The sequence below is a fragment of the Lytechinus variegatus genome, chromosome 13, assembly GCF_018143015.1.
Source record: "Lytechinus variegatus isolate NC3 chromosome 13, Lvar_3.0, whole genome shotgun sequence".
NCBI lineage: Eukaryota > Metazoa > Echinodermata > Echinoidea > Temnopleuroida > Toxopneustidae > Lytechinus > Lytechinus variegatus.
Window position 1 is genome coordinate 2,484,216 of NC_054752.1, and position 17,666 is coordinate 2,501,881.

The window sequence follows — 17,666 nt, forward strand, 5'->3', positions numbered from 1 at the left end:
AAGCAGAGCTGAATTCGGAAGCAGACTATATCGAAAACGAGGAAGAAATCATCTAGTTTTGAGAGCCTATATCGGGTATGTATGTGACTGAGAGGTTATGAGAAATGATTACAGGAATGATGAGGCACAGTTCGTAATATTCAGATATTTTTCGCTTCTGTCATGTTTAAGAAATAGGTGGAATTCGCTAGCAATGAACTCTAGTCAGTGCGCAAGCGTCCACCTGTCTTGGACTCGACTCCGCCCTAGCCCTCGGGGAACTCCCCCGCCGCCGCGCCGAAGGCCTGGCCTGGTGCTGTTCAGTGCCGGTTCAAGTAGCTCGGGGGGGGGGGGGGGGCGTTGACGTGAAGAAGAGTTGGAGGCGCTAATTAGTCTTGAGGACGCAATGATGATGATTTTTTTAGATATGTCTTACATTTCTTCATCATTGACGTCTTGACACTCTCTCCATAATGCCTTCAGCGAACGACCAAAACAAAGATGGATTTCCCCCCAAAATCCATCTTTTTAAACCGAAATGATTAGAATTTTGTTAATTTTATTAATTCTTACACCTTCCTACGCCTAATGCGTAGGAAGGTTTTAAATATTACTTTAAAAAAATGTAAAAAAATGAAGATTTCTTACCCAACTGATGCCGCGTAGACCTCTCGTTCCACATGTAAACAACGGAAATACAATAGCGTCGACCCTTGAACCGCTTATGTATGACGTACTTCCGGAAAGCAATGCCGTCTTAACGAACAATTTAGAGATAAAAAATCTTATTTAACAAATCTTAAAATTATTTTGTGATCATAAATAATTTATATATATTGATATGAATTATTTATGATCACGAAATAAATTTTAATATTTGTTGAATAAGATTTTTTATCTCTAAATTGTTCGTTAAGACGGCATTGCTTTCCGGAAGTACGTCATACATAAGCGGTTCAAGGGTCGACGCTATTGTATTTCCGTTGTTTACATGTGGAACGAGAGGTCTACGCGGCATCAGTTAGGTAAGAAATCTTCATTTTTTTACATTTTTTTAAAGTAATATTTAAAACCTTCCTACGCATTAGGCGTAGGAAGGTGTAAGAATTAATAAAATTAACAAAATTCTAATCATTTCGGTTTAAAAAGATGGATTTTGGGGGGAAATCCATCTTTGTTTTGGTCGTTCGCTGAAGGCATTATGGAGAGAGTGTCAAGACGTCAATGATGAAGAAATGTAAGACATATCTAAAAAAATCATCATCATTGCGTCCTCAAGACTAGGCGCTAATGCAGTTTTCAGAGATGCCAAGTTCAAAGACCAGCTTAACGTGAGATTTTCTGTGAATCTGAGTGAGATCACACACATTGTCATGATTGTAGGCACTCATTGCTCATTCAATGAACAAGGTTATAAATATAATATAATATATATGGCATGACACAGATATTCGAGGGGATGAACAAGAGTCCAAAATGCTTGAGTCTCACGGGTAGCTCTGAGTTTTGCACCGGCCAATTACAAGTAAATTCCTCACCAGAAAATTGTTTTCAAATGGCAAGTCTCATTTCGAGGTCAATTTTTTTTTAGAGCATTGCTTGTGTTGTGGGATCTGGGCCTATCAATTGAAGTGGGCCCCGGCCCCCCACTCCAAGGTCGCAAGGACCGCATGTGTTTCCCCAAAAATAGTAAAGGGGTACTTTTTCGCTGGACAAGTCTGGCCCGTGAATTGTAAAAAAAGGGGGTGTATTTTTATTTTCACCCGAGATTTCTTTGAAAAGGGGTTGTTGTTTTTTTATTTCTCTCTTTGGATTCCTGAGAAATTTTGAAAGGGGGTTTAATATAAAGTTGCATGACAGAAATATTGATCAAATCCCTGGGATCAAATTCCTGTTATAGTTTTGAAAGCTCATTCAGGATTATTTCATTCTAAAAAGTAAAGTACGGACCTTTTGTTGGAATGAGAGCTCACCTGAGATAGGGGGTACATTGAGCAGTGTTCCTGATTTAGGGGGTCTCCAAGGCCAAATTTCTTGGAAAAAAGGCTAGATACGCCCCTGCCTCTATCTTGCTGTAGAAATTTCTGCATATTTGTGTAAATTGTCTGAACATTGTACTTTGGGCTGATGCTGATCACTGAACTCATTACTGGTTTATCTTCCCAGGAGTGTTCTGAATGGCAAGATGGCCCATGCATCGCCTCAACCACGCTTGATAACCCCTACTCAGATCGTTGAAAGTCTGAATTACGAGGAGCTCATTCCAGCTGTGGAACGAGGTCTCGGGAACTTTTCCAAACGGAATGAAGAAGGAGGCGGAGGAGGAGTATATCCACAAAGAACCATGATGAAAATTGAAGAACACAATGGGCAAGTTGTATACAATTAAATCATGCACTGCGTGTGTGGGGGGGGGGGTTATTTCCAATTTGTCTAATGCCAGTTCATCCAATTGCCAACTCATCTACTATAAAGAAATGATAATAAAATAATAATAATGCTAATAACAATAATGTCATATAATTATTATTAATAGTGATTCTAATCATCTGCAAAAAGATCAGAATATCCAATAGTCATCATTCCATTAACAATGTATATATCCCTTGTGTAAAGCATTTGCAGTGAACATGTACTGCCATCGCACTTACCATTCAGCCACTAATACAGTAATCAACTTTTACATGAAATTCATTGAAATTCTGCCTTGTCTGACTGTCTTAGCATAATATTTGGCTTGAAATCTGCTGACAAAGCACAATCAAGCATCATCTGCCAGGGTAATCTTTTCAATTCCTGTATATATATAAATATCAGAAAATTGCTATTTTTTTAAAATTCTCAAAATTGTGGAAAATTTCCAATAATTCCCGTTTATTCCCATGGAAAGTTTCCACCGCAAAAATTCCTTGGAATTTTGCAACCCTAACCACCTGGTTATGAAACGAAATGGTCATTTACGGAATGGTGATTAGACGAAGTGATGATTGGACCAAATGGTTGTTAAAGACAAAATGTTGATGGACAGAATGGCATTAGACTAAATGAAAGTAGAACATTTGGTGAGTGGATGAGTTGGCAGTGGATGAATTGGCAATTTACCTGTGGGGGGGATGTATCACAAAGATATGCTTAATGCTGATTGTCACTTTTTTTACACAAAGAGTTTAGAATTAATGTTACAGTTATATTGTGTCATGTTCATATGTTCATATAATTATGTAAATCAATAAACAATTTGTGCATAAAAGTAACTGACCAGTTAGTTACTTCCATTTGCTTGATTGCTTTCAGCATCATGATGGTAGTTACTCTTGAACTGCAAGTAACTAAAATAGTGATAGTTAATTCATGCAAATTAGCCTGTCTTGACTTTGTAATGTGAGAATACTAACCTTCATTGCCAGTGCTTCATTGACACATTTTACATGCATGCATGAACCTTATATAGGCCTGCAGTTGTGCTCCAAGGTTAATAGTGAACCCTGTTACAAAATGCACTCTTTCATGCCGAGTGTTGAATGAAGACAACAACACTACAGTGTTCTGTGAGCCTAGAGAAACACATTTTATTGATTGTAATATTTTATCACCTGACTTTACAATTAAATATAACATGGCAGAACTTGAACACTACTAAACAGGTTGCTACATAACTTTTTAGAAGCACTTACCCAGTCGGGCAAGTAACTTTTTAAATAGTTCAAATATACTGTACTTGCCCAAAAATCTATTTCACTTGCCTGAAAAAATCCTTGAAAAAAGTTTTTTACCTCTTCAAAAGAAAGTTTTGCAGTTTAATAAACCATTGACCTTTTAATCTCTTTTGACATGAAGTGATCTGCCTTTTGATTGCATTTCTTTTTCAAAGTGATTTTATCTTGCCTGCCATGACCAAAATTAGGGTCAGTTATCATATCGACCCTAATTTTAGTCATTCTACTGTGAAAATTTTGCTTGCCCTCTTCGGGCAAGTAGTTTTGGTCTTTACTTAAAAACACTTGCCCGACTCTAACTTTTACTTGCCCCAGGCAATCGTGCAAGTGCTTATCTAGCACCCTGAATAAATATGCTCATTTTCTGATAGAGTTCACTAACTTTTGAGCACCACAGACTGTCTTTTATAGCTCTGAGGATAAACGTGTTCAGGAGAAATCTACATTGCGAAGAAATTGATTGTAGGAAAATACAACCTGAGTAGAAAATGATAGTGACTGAAAGGAGAACAATCAGAAAACCAGAATGCTGAAAATTTGACAGAAATTTGGACAGGGGGCCTATTTCTTTATAAGGACTTACATCTACGGTAACTTTACCATTATTGGCAACTACCATGGTAACAGTGCTCAGCAGCCAATTATATTCAAGGTTTTTTTTTATGGTAGGTGCCATAATGATTAGCCTTTATGAAACTGGTCCTGGGAGTAAGATATTTATGGCCGTTCAAAAAAATCTCAAATTGGCACTTTGGTGATTGAGATGATAGGTGAGAATTTTGATTTGTGGTTTTTCTCCAGAACACATTTATTTTCGGAGCAGCAATTCAAAATACATAATGTATCACATTCATAGTGTTCTATCACGTGTCGTAAAGAAAATTTATTATTGAATCATTACACACTTTATCTACTTCTCAGATTCTCCTGATTTTCATTGTACAAGAATTCTTGACCGTTCGATTCTCCTTTAACTCATGTTTTTCAATAAATTTGTGAAAAACTTCACTCATTCTATTCTTGAAGAAATTTATACCAATCCAAGAAAGAAACATTTTATACTCATTTTGAAGTTCTAAGGATTTTGTTGGTAATATCCTTCTGTGCATATTTTTTTCATTTTATCATTTAATATTTTCACTCATTGTCATTTGAGGCCAGTTGTTCTTCATTTTATTCAGCATAGTTGAAGACTTTTTCTTTGAATTTACTATTTTTTTTTCCAAAATTGTTTTCTTTTTATTTATGTTAAAAGTACATCAGCATTATATTAGAATGAATATAATGAAAAGCAAATTATTCAAAGAAATCCATTCTGTTTCTCTTTTGTGGTCAAAATTGAACAATTTAAGAAGATATTTGATAAAATTAAGTGAAACTTGTTTTAATTTGTGAATCATCTACTGTGGAGAAAAGATTTTTGTTTTCACTTTCAACCAAAAACTTTTGAACTACAATGGTTTTGTGTTCGATAGTGCTTTGATAACATTTCTTCATATGCTTTTGTTCTTGGTCATTTTTTCATGTGCATGTTTTCACTTCATTTCCTCATTAGTTTTGCTTTGCTTCATGCTTAACTTTGATTTTTGTCTCGCCCACCAGAGGAGAAGGCGAGAGACTCAGGAATCCAAATGTCCTCCGTTCGCCCATCATAAACATTATGACACATAACTCTGCAAGCTTAAGTCACTCTTCAACCAAACTTGGCTGTTAAATATACTTAGGGCACCTGCATGTTATCTGCAGTCAGAGGTCACATGTTAATGTCAAAGGTCATTTTCAGGTCAATGTTAAAGTTTGCATGCAAGACTCTTATGATACACAACTCGGCAACTTAAAGTCACTTTTTAACCAAACTTGATTGGTAGATGTACTTAGATGACCTGCATGTTATGCTGCAGTTGTAGGTCACGTGGTAAGGTCAAAGGTCACTTTCAGGTCAACGTTGAAGTTTACCCCCAGGCCAGTCAATATTTCTATTATAAACCAAATCAGACATATAGAGGAAAAATCGTTGAAATTCAGATATTTTAGAGTTTAAGGGTTGAAATCTATTTTTGACATGTTGAGCATGCAGACTGGGCATCTGAACTTTACCATCGTGACGTACAGTAATTGAAATGATGCGTCCATGGCCTAGGGACGCAATATCCAGTGTTGTCTCAACTTGATTAACATTGTCACGTATCACTGCGCGATTCAAGGACGTGCACAAAAACGTGTAGAATATGCGGATGTGAGCTGACTCAGCTGAGCTCTCTATATTTCCTGCTACATTTCCACACATTTCTCATAGACTTTCCAGAGTGGGCAATAAATTTATCCGTGGTTATACCATTGAAAACTTATTGACCGACCACTTGATCACAGTCTTCAGCAGGCAACAATGTACATATTAAATTTGACCTGCTCAGATGTCTGATACGGTTTAGTTTACAGTATCCAAGACTAAAATGACAAATGTTATTCCATCCAAGACATTTTGCAATGAAGTTTTCCATACAATTCTGTTGCGTGCCCTCGCAAATCACAATATTTCTGGTTGTTTTCATAAGTGGGCGAGACACAAAATCACTTATGCCTTGTCTTTATCATTTCATTTATAGTGTTGTGTTTGTCATGCCTGCATTCAGTTCTGCTGATAGTGTCATTGTAACAAAATTAGTCAGTCGTTACCTTGGCAACCCAGAGCATAACCTTCCCACCCATGTAGGAACAATCATTTTGCTTGCTGCCCAGACCGGAGCACCTATCGCCGTAAGTCATGAGCATGGAGGCCTAAAAAAAATGTTTGCCGTAACGCAGGAACACACACGGTTGATTAGTCGGCCGGTATTTAGAAAAAAAAAGGAAAATCGAAGTAGCATTAAAAGAGGTCCTTGATCTATTTTTCTTAAAAAGAGATGAAAAATTTTCAGGAACAATAATTGTGAAAATACAGTGTATAAAAAAATAAGGGTCGGTCAGCCCATTTATGGGGGTGGGTCAAATTTGACTGCAAAAATAAGCACATGTTTTACCATGGTAGATTGAGTTACGGCAAACAGACTATTTTTTAGGCCTAATCTTTCATTGCTCTTTCAGATACACTTTCCATCTAGTGTAATTAAAGAGAGAAAGAAAGACTACAAATATCTGAATGTTATTAGACAGGGAATAAATATATATACAGGGAACCCTTGCCCCCACCCCTTACCCCCAGTTTGCCCCCCCCCCCCACAATTTTTTGTTTCTAATGGCAAGTTTTTACAAGAGATCCTTCAACCTGAAAATGCATGTACCTACCCACAATGTCCCCTTCCCCTCCCAGCCCCCATTCATCTCAGTTTCCATACAGTACATTCATGACTATTTCACATAAACTTACCACCAACACCCTTCCCCTTGACAAATAAAAGACCTGTATGCAGCGATTCGGGGGGCCCGTTTCATAAGGACACCTGCCTCAACTCTAACTGTTCCAGAGATCAGGGACTCATTTCATGAAGGACTTGCAACTGTTGTAACTTTGCCATAATGGCAACTCCCATGGTAACAAGGCTCAGCAGCCAATCATAATCAAGTTTACCATGGTAGTTGCCATAATGGCAAAGTTACAACAGTTGCAAGTCCTTCATGAAATGAGTCCCTGATCTCTGGAACAGTTAGAGTCGATCCAGGAACTCTTTCTCTCTCAGAGCTCTTTGAAATGGCTTTGATTTTGCAATGAACTCTGCTAATATTGATCAAGGTCTTTTTATGTTAACGATGAACAGGGCCCCCCGTCTTACAAAGAGTTGCGATTGATCCATGCAACCACAACTATGGATAGCCAGCAATGTCAGCATCTATTAAATGTATGTTTGTTCAATATGTTTTCTAGATGTATACTCATTGTTGTCTTGACAATTCAGAGTGCTTCCTCTTCGTTTGTAATGGACATTCTGAAAATTGATTGATGACAGTGATTGTTTTCCACATGCAGGCCATTCAGACTGTCCCCCGTCATCTGGGGGAAGGGGGAGAGAAATCTTACCTCTGCACGACCGACCGTCCATACATTCCCCGGTATCCAGAAGATTGGCACTGGGGGATGAATGGGCTAGGCCATCGGCATGGTTACGTAAGGTGCGCCTGCACATAATAACGCGGGAAATGCAATTACTTGCAGCTAGCCGAGCACTAGCACAGTACTGAGCGGATGCAGTTCTCTTGACACCACGTTGACCACGTTTCGCGCATGCGCACTTATGATTAAAACAGATGCGCGATCTTGGATTACGAGCCAAAGTCACCCTTCCTTTGAAAAACCCGGGGGATAGAACTTGGAGACGGGGGACAAACCTCCAGACTGTCAAATTTTCAGGGGATATCACGGGTACCGGGGGCTGTCCCGGATGACGGGGGACAGTCTGAACAGAGGGTAAGTTGAAGTTGAAAGGATGAATCACAAGTTTGTAAGACGGGACCCTGGGGAGAATTGTGAAAATGACTTTCTCATGTTTTATATCCTCCTCTCTCTCTCAGTCATGTGTTTGTAATGCCCGTTGTCAGTTCTGTTGACAACATCATAGCAACTAAAATTGTTGCCACTTACCCCTTCAATCCCAAGAAGAAGCTATCTTCTCACATGGGAACGATCATTTTGAATGAGGCATCAACAGGAACACCAAGAGCTGTAAGAAAGGATTTATTATTTTTTTACCCTCATTCATTTGCAAATTCTGCATGCATTTTTATTCTTGCACAAAAATCCATAAAATGTTCTCATCTATAATTGTTAATATGCATATCATTGAGTGCATTAGTATAAATTATACATGTATGCACAAGATACCTTTGGAACTTTTCTGACACACCAGAAGCATAGCCTAGGGAGTTTTGACTGTTCCAAAGGTAGTGTAAATATGCTATAAATGCCAAGAACAAAATCTGGTGGAAAAAAACATGTATTTTTTTATTTTTTGTTGATTTATGTACAACTACATTTTTTGTACATGTAGTAGTACACATTATACGTACAAGGTAACTTTGGATCAGTAATAAACAAACAACACACAGATGTGAGTGCATGGTAGGTTGACTAGTTTCCATAGTTATCACATGCTCACTAGTCCTACTGATGCACAACAACAAACCTGTGTATCATTTGTTTTATAGAATGGTAGAATTTTTTGGCTGAAAATATATATCTTTTTTACAACCATGCAAGTAATTACCCTGCATGACTGGTAATTATATGATGCCCATTCTGTAAACATGCCCGAGGCATAGACAACTGAGTTTGGTCTAATTTAAGAGATAAAATTGGGTGTAATTATTCTAATGCCAAGTGCAAAATCTAGTACAGGAATGTTCCCATCTATCATTGTCTATTTGTGAACACATACATCAAACAAATAATGCACATCATCAAAGGCACTAGTAAGAAATATACGCACAAGTCCTTTGATACCGTTCTGACATGCCCAAGGAATTGCCAAGTCAGTTTGGATGGTTTCAAAGGTAACAAGCATGTGTAATTACTCTAATGCTGATTAGTACAAAAAAGTTTTTTTTTAAATCATTCATGTTCCCAATTACATGTACATCTATCATCATTATTTGTGTACAAACATATAAAAAATAATACACGTCATCAAAGGCATTAGTCAGATGAATTATATGCACGAGTCCTTTGGAACAGGGGCCCCTTGCAGAAAGAGTTGCAATCAATCGCAACTCAAAAAATCATGCGTAACTTGATTTACAACCAATCAACAGTGCGCATTTGGGACTTGCGATTGATTTTTTACTTGCGTTTGAACGCAACTCTTTCTGCAATGGACCCTAGTTCTGACATGCCTTAGGAGTTGCCAAGTGAGTTCGGATGGTTTCAAAGGTGATTTGTGTGTAATTATTCTAATGCTGCTTATTAAAAAAAAAATCTAGTTAAAAAAAAAATCATGCATGTTCCCATCTATATACATCTATCATTGTTTATTTGTGTACAAATATATGTATATTATACACATACATTAATGCACATATCAACATCAAGGGCATTAATGAAAATTTTAAGCACAAAGTAGGGGAGACTGGGGTAAGTTGAAACATTGTAATTTTCTTTAACGGCTGTAAAATAAATTTATGCAATACTGCCCTCAATTTATTGCAATAATAATTCAACACTGTTGTATTATCAATAGTAATAAATTGAGGGCAGTATTACATGAATTTATTTTACAGACTTTAAAGAAAATTACAATGTTTCAACTTACCCCATGTTCCAACTAACCCCGGTCTCCCCTACTTTGAAAACAGTTGAGACAGGTCCAAGTTCGTATTGATAGTTAAAAATTTAAAAGAATAATTAGTTTTGATTTTGTCTTTTTTATCATTTTGAAAGTGTAAGTCTCTATTCCTAAATGATTATCAATTATCAGCAATATGAATAAGTGTAATGTCAGGTCACTAGGCCTTGGTCAAAGATCATTTGAGGGTCAGGAAACTTATCAACTTCAAATAAAGGCTAAGATTTTAAATTTCAAGTTCATTTTTAAATTGAAAGTCTGTATGCAGACAAACTTCAATTACATAGGAACTCTTATCAGGGGTGTGAGAGTTCAGATTTTTATCTGATTTCAGATTTTTTTTCAGCTTCATTTCAGCTTTGTTTTTCTTTCCTCTGTACAATAGGAGTATTAAGATTCCAGGCCAATGAGAGTGGCATTGTCCCCTTCCTGGCCTTAGATTATTGTAAATTGCATATTAAAAGGAGTAATTAGAAAAAGAGAAAATATTTTCAGTGTCACAAACTGAACACCACAGACTGCTATGTTGAATTGCATAATACAAGCAACACTGCCGAGGATGTTGCAATGGTTACATTTGGAGACAGAATTTCTACTTTGGATATTTTACAGAAAAAAACTTATTGTTGGATTTGGGGGCAGTAGGTCACATTTTATGAAGACATATCATCTTCTTGTTTTAGATATCATTTCCTCCCCAAACTTGCAATTTTTGCATCATCTCATCATGTCTTATGAATTTAATCTACAATTAGGTTCCAAATTCCATTCAAAGTCATTCCAGACTATAGGCAGGGCATCAAGGGTATATATTCACTCATAAGCACATGGTCATACTGTACAATTACACCCGGTGGGTGTTCCATAAAGCCCTTCATAATTGAAGGATTGGTGAACCTTTCTTACGTGCTAAACAATCGCCAATGAAAATTTTGGTGTGACGCATTTATCACAAAAAGGATCACCAGCCATTCGTAAAGTCACTCTTAACTTACAAAAAACTTTATGAAACACCAACTAGACCCTGATAATGACCTGGTGGGTGTTTCATAAATTTGTTCATAAGATACGAATGACTTTACGAACGACTGGTGATCCTTTCTTGTGCTATGTGATATCCCTATGTAATTGAGTTATGACCTAAGAACATGTTCCAGTCGTGCGTAAAGTCGTTCGTAACTTTACGAACAGCTTTATGAAACACCCACCTGGATTACAGCTGTCCCCGAGAAGACAGCTCTACAGGATGTCACCCCCCCCCCCTCTCCTGAGATAGGAACCCACCTGATGATGACCTGGATCACTCCAAGTCCCCGGAGAGGACAGCTTTATATAGGACGACACAGTCTCCCCCCCCCACCATTCCTTCCCAAATAAGAACCTACCTAACAATGACATGGATCGTGATCACACATGAAAAAAAGCTTTAAGACACCCCCCATAGCTACCCACATGAGGAAAACCTGTATGACAGTCTCCTAAGAGGTCAGCTTTTTCAGGCCAACAATACCTCCCCTCCCCAGATTGGTACCCACCTGATAATGACAATATCACAGTCCCCAAAGAGGACAGATTTACAGGATGGCCCCTCCCCCAAGATTAGGAACCTACCTGATAACGACCTTGATCATGGTCCCCCAAGAAGACAGCTTAACAGCAGGACGACCTCTTCCCCCCCCTTCACCTATGAACCTACCTGACAACGACCTTGAACATGGTCCCCGGAGAAGACAGCTCAACAGGACGACCCCCGTCCCCCGTGAAGGCAGCTTAGCAAGACGACCCCCCCCCCGATAGGAGCCCACCTGACAACGACCAGTATCACAGTGTCCCAAGAGGACACATTTACAGGATCCCCCCCCCTTCTCTCACTCTCTCTCCCCAGAAAAGAACCCTCCTTACAATGACCTGAATCAAGGTCCCCCAAGTGGACAGCCCTGAGGGAGGAGGACACATCACCCCAACCCCCTCCTCAATCCCTGGAACTGCTTCTTTCACTTGGGAGCCCTCAAACCATTTAGTACATAAAATCTTCTTGACTATCAATGTTCACTTTTATTCCTCAGGTGATGGATGCTGAACACATAACAGGAATGAGAACAGCTGCAGCATCAGCGGTAGCTACAAAGGTGAGAAACTTTGGAAAATCGTCACTTAGTCTGCACCTGCTTTGTCTTCTTTTTATCAGTGAGGCCAATGATTAGAGGCCGGCCTCGGCCCAAATCACTTGTACAAAGTGTATGGGAAAAGGTTTTCTCCATTTTCTCCACCAGCCTCGTCACTCTGGTACCAGTCTTGACTACCTCCCTGCTTTTCATATTCTTTGGTTGTTTACAACCATTTCATCCACTAGCCATTTACGATACTCGACAGTCCATCTACCCTTTTTCATCAAATTTCCAATATGTCTATTTTAATGACCCAAATTCTGTTGACAAAGTAAAAAATTAATTAGTAGAAAAATTGGGCATTAGACCATTAGATTAGTTGACAGTAAGACATGTCAAACTGATGGTTGGATGGAACCACTAAGTCCATATTTATAGTCGACCAACCACATTTTCTAATTTGCTGAATAGAAAGATAGATGGATACATGCAGATTAATAAATGAATAGTTAAGTAATAATAATAATCAGTCGAATTTATTAATAACTGACTAAATGATTGAATGAATGAGTGGATACATAAATGCAAATTCTCTCATTGGTATTGACCATTTATAATTAAATCCTATTGTGTTTAATATACACATGTATTTTATTGCTCTTTCATCCTGGTATATTTGTTTCCTATTAGTATCTCGCAAAGGATGGCTGGCAGACAGTAGCGCTCATAGGAGCAGGAGCCCAGGCGGAGTCTCACCTTCATGCCTTGAAACATATGAATCCATCAATAGAGGTATGTATCATCAAGCGAAACGGGCTGTTTCCATGGCAACCAGTCATTTCAAGTAAAGCGTGAGCCAGGCTAAATGGCAATATATCATTACCATATATGGAGGAAACATACTTTATTAGGTGTATATCAAAGCTGGATGCAAAATGACAATGAATGATTTCTGGCGGAGGGAGGGCAGCTTTTCTTTCCAGCCTCCAAGTTTTCCCAGTTTATTCATTTTGGGGATTTGTCTTCAGACTTTCTGTTACTGTTTCTGTTATGGTAGCTCCCCTAGGAAGTTGGCAGGACAGTGTTTTGGCGGTATAAACCCAAGCATGTATATTTCAACCAATTCATAGGAAACATTGTTACGTCTAAGTAGTGGTTGACCTTATTGACAACAGAAATTACTCTCAATCTTTTTATCAAAGTGGGGAAAAGTGCAGAGCATGGATTCAAACTCATAATATATGATCATGAGTCCATTGCTCTTACGACTAGACCACACGACCCGTTAAAGTGATTGGTTAACATTGGTTTGACTTTTAAAAAATCTGAGCTAGGTCACACTTGTCAACTTTGTCTGTGATATGTTACAAAATGAAGCCCTGAAAAAATTGCGTTCGAAAATCATTATTAAGTGCTTCAAAAATTTAGATATAAGTGACCGGAAACACCATCTTAATTTCATCCCATACAGTTAGGTGTACTATTAAGGCGTCTATGAGACGCCTATTTACAAAATCAGGGTTTTCCTTGTAGTTTTAGCTTTTCATTTTTGTCTCACCTGCGAAGCAAAGTGAGACTATATGCGCCGCTTTTCCGACGGCAGCGGCGGCGTCAACATCAAATCTTAACCTGAGGTTAAGTTTTTGAAATGACGTCATAACTTAGAAAGTATATGGACCTAGTTAATAAAACTTGGCCATAAGGTTAATCAAGTATTAATGAACATCCTATTAGAGTTTCATGTCACATGACCAAGGTCAAAGGTCATTTAGGGTCAATGAACTTAGACCATGTTGGAGGAATCAACATCGAAATCTTAACCTGAGGTTAAGTTTTTGAAATGTCATCATTTGACATGAAACTTGGACATAAGGTTAATCAAGTATCACTGAACATCCTGCATGAGTTTCACGTCACATGACCAAGGTCAAAGGTCATTTAGGGTCAATGAACTTTGGCCGAATAGGGGATATCTGTTGAATTCCCATCATAACTTTGATAGTTTATTGGTCTAGTTCATTAAACTTGGACATTAGAGTAATCAAGTATCACTGAACATCCTGTGCGCGTTCCAGGTCACATGACCAAGGTCAAAGGTCAATGAACTTAGGCCGAATTGGGTGTATCTGTTGAATTACCATCATAACTTTGAAAGTTTATGGATCTGATTCATGAAACTTGTACATAAGAGTAATCAAGTATCACTGAACATCCTGTTCGAGTTTCAGGTCACATGATCAAGGTCAAACGTCATGTAAGGTCAGTGAACTTGACCATGGCCATGTTGGGGTTTTTTGTTGAATAACCATCATATCTCTGTAAGTTTATTGGTCTAGTTCATTAAAAAGGGAAATAAGAGTAACCATGTATCACTGAACATCTTGTGCGAGTTAGAGTAGTATTCAAAGTGAGCACTGCTGCTATATTGAACCGCGTGATGCAGGTGAGACAGCCAGAGGCATTCCACTTGTTAATTGTTTTCAGGGTTTATTAGTTCTAATACATGCACTTGTACACATGTTTCATCTTGGTTTGAGAATTTTTTAAATCGGCTGCTCACAAAGTTAAACAATACCTTTAAAGGGTCATTTTGAATAAGGTCCTTTAATGCACTCCTTAGATGTCATGATTATTTTATCTTCAAATAAACTTTTGTTAACTGCTCATCCACTAGTCATATTGTGAAATGAATTGATTTGATGCAGGTTCGAGTTTGGACAAGATCCTCTGAGAAGTGCCAGGCTTTTGCCCAGAAGTTTGATATAAAATCATGTGAAACAGCTGAAGAGGCAGTGACTGGAGCAGATGTAGTTTGCACATGCACATCTTCTGAAACTCCTTTATTGGAGTCTAGCTGGCTGAAATCCGGTGTTCATATTAATTGTAAGTGCCTTGACATTCTCTCTTTATATTAAGCAGTCCGATATTTTTTTAATGAAATTGCCGTATGTACATTTTGCCGACATGTTTTCAGTGACCAATATTAAAACAAGTTACGGTTAAATGGGAAATTGGATCTTTCATATATATAGTCTGCATGGGATATCTCAGGCTGGGGTGTGTGTATACCAGTTAATGTAGCAAATTGAACTTGCATGTACATGTTTCAGTGTGAGTGCTTTGGGTGTGTGTGTGTGTGTGTGTGTAATAGTGGTATCGTAATGCAGATTTGAAAAAAAAACATCGCCCTACCTACCAGAACTTTCAATAACCTGTTTCTTCAATAAAACATTTTTCCCCTTAGTGTTACAATCAATATCAAAATTACTGTGGGTGAAAGTCCTGTATGAAACAGGCCTCTTTAATATATGCCTGTATGTAGCCCAATAAAAGTATTTATGCCATTATATCTCGTTATCTGTGTATTTGTTCAGGTGTTGGGGCCTGTGTACCGTGGGCCCAGGAGTTGGGTTCAGAGGTCATGACAAAGGCTGTCGTTTACACCGATAACACACCTGGGGCGTACAAGGAGTCTGGAGACATTTTACATTCTAAGGTAATCATTAGTATGAGGGCGCCCTGGTCTAGTGGTTGTGACACTTGTCTTTGAGTCAGAGGGTTGTGGGTTCAAATTCCAGCCTTGGCATGTTTTCCTTCAGCAAGAAATTCATCCTCATTTACTACACTGTAATTACGGTAGCTTGATTGGATGAGCCTGCGCCTATGAATGTTTTTGGAAAGAAATATGGGCCAATATTAATACTGTGTCATCATCATCATCACTCTACCCAGGTGAGGTGAATGAGTTCCCGGCAGCATTAACTGTTTTAATGCACCAAGCGCTGGAGGAGCTTGAGCGAAAGCTGCGGTGATAATAGTGCGCCTTGGAATAGATTATTCTAGATAAATGGCGACGCACAAATGCCTATTATTATCAGTTAGTCTCTGAATGATTCATCTAATTGGTATGATTCTATAAAAAAAACATTCTTTTTCACCCCATGAATCTTTAGGTGTTTTTTTTAAATAAGTTTGGGGGCCTTATTAGTTAATTTGAGCAGACCTTTGATGAGTTAATGCATTAATGAGCATAATTAACCGAAATTTTCTGAGGATTGATTGAACAGTTATGAAGTATATGCCATGAGATAGCTGAGATCATAAGGAGGGCAGATTTTTGTTGGTGTCAAAACAGCCCGGTCTTTGAGGGTTAAATGGATGAATTCAAGTTAGATGTTGGTATTTGTGTAAATTCAACCACAGCAAATGTATGTCCTCTAGTCTAGTTTTGGTATTAGTGTATTCTATATCCTCAGTTAGTTATTGTCAGAGGGTCATCTGGGCTCAGTAACACAAAGGTTTGCGATGAATTACAACTCTGAAAGAACTACACTGATTGGTTCACAGTCAGTATTTTAAACAGAGTGCGCATGCAACGATGATCTTGATTGGTCATTGGCATTTAGCAATTGATTGCAAACCTTTGTGTTACGGAGCCCTGATCCATATGACGAGATGAGAAACTTACTTTTTCACACCTTTGAAATTTTAAATTAGTTTTTACAAGCTCTCTTCTAATGCTTCGTTTTTTTTTTCTCAAATATCTAAAAGGTGATGGTTTTTGCAGAGATCGGTGAGGTTGTAAATGGGACTAAAGATGCCAAGAGAAATGATCTTACTGTCTTCAAAAATCAAGGTAGAATATGTTGATTTTGCCAGGTGTGGATCCGGGGAGGGGGGTTCAGAAGGTTAGTGTCCCCTCCCCCTAAAAATGACCAATGACCTTTTATTTTTTGTTTCTTGTCACATTTTTTGGAAACCAAACACCCTTAATCTTTGAGTGATGACCTTTTTGTTAATGGGGAGGGCTTGCCAAATATTTGGGACGAATAGCACCTCCTTCAAAAACATGGATACGTGCCTGATTGCTGTATATTATTTTGCTGTACTTGTAAAAAAAATATAGATTAATTTTTAGTGATGACTATTGCTGATTTTCTGTATCATTCAGCACATACTTAGCTACCATTGCTAAAAGCATGCATGTGTTATTGATGGTTTTGTCCCCTCGCCTTGTTCATACCTCTGTGAATTAGGGCTAATGAGTTTTCTCTCTCTGCTTTTGGATGACATTTCCATTGTTATTGTATTTTTGTTTTTTGGGGGGCATAGCAAAATTCACCGGCAACAAAACTTCATTTACGTCCCTGGCTGACATGAATAATTTTTAGAAGATTTAACAGTTTTGTCTTTATCCTACCTTCATATCATTTTCTAGGGCTAGCTATTGAGGATGCTGTAGCTGCTAAACTGGTCTATGACAAAGTCAGCGATCTAACCAACGTAAAATCGTCTTGAAAAGCCAGGGCTTCTATCCAAACTTTAGCATGAGGGGAACGCAAAAGCATGTCGCCGTTCCAGTTACGTTAAAATGTACACCTGGTTGTAATCCTATCAGACCCCCCCCCCTTCTCTCTGTCTTTCTTTTCTTCTCCCTCTCCCTCTACATTTATATCTCTCTTTCTCTCTGGTAAAGTAATTTAATGATGTATAGTTTTATTGGTAACTGGTTCATATATTGTCTATCAGTATAACAAGCACTTAAGTTTGTGAAATGTTTTGACTACATTATAATGATAATATGTCCATTT

General features: G+C 38.1%; 1 protein-coding gene across 2 annotated transcripts; it reads left to right on the forward strand.

The window, feature by feature from the left end:
* The first annotated feature begins 6 nt into the window (after positions 1 to 6).
* LOC121426531 (ketimine reductase mu-crystallin-like) lies at positions 7 to 17,480 on the forward strand. 2 transcript variants are annotated; one of them, XM_041622875.1, is made up of 9 exons: positions 7 to 75; positions 2,146 to 2,349; positions 8,202 to 8,352; positions 12,034 to 12,096; positions 12,766 to 12,867; positions 14,781 to 14,958; positions 15,450 to 15,571; positions 16,627 to 16,711; positions 17,294 to 17,480. In XM_041622875.1, exons 2-9 carry the CDS (start codon positions 2,165 to 2,167, stop codon positions 17,371 to 17,373), a joined length of 966 nt encoding a protein of 321 aa, XP_041478809.1. In that variant the 5' UTR covers positions 7 to 75; positions 2,146 to 2,164; the 3' UTR covers positions 17,374 to 17,480. The 2 variants fall into 2 exon arrangements, with proteins under 2 accessions (XP_041478809.1, XP_041478808.1); XM_041622874.1 differs by lacking the exons at positions 8,202 to 8,352; positions 16,627 to 16,711; positions 17,294 to 17,480 and adding an exon at positions 6,302 to 6,452 and having other exon boundaries at positions 15,450 to 15,640.
* The last annotated feature ends 186 nt before the right edge of the window (positions 17,481 to 17,666 follow it).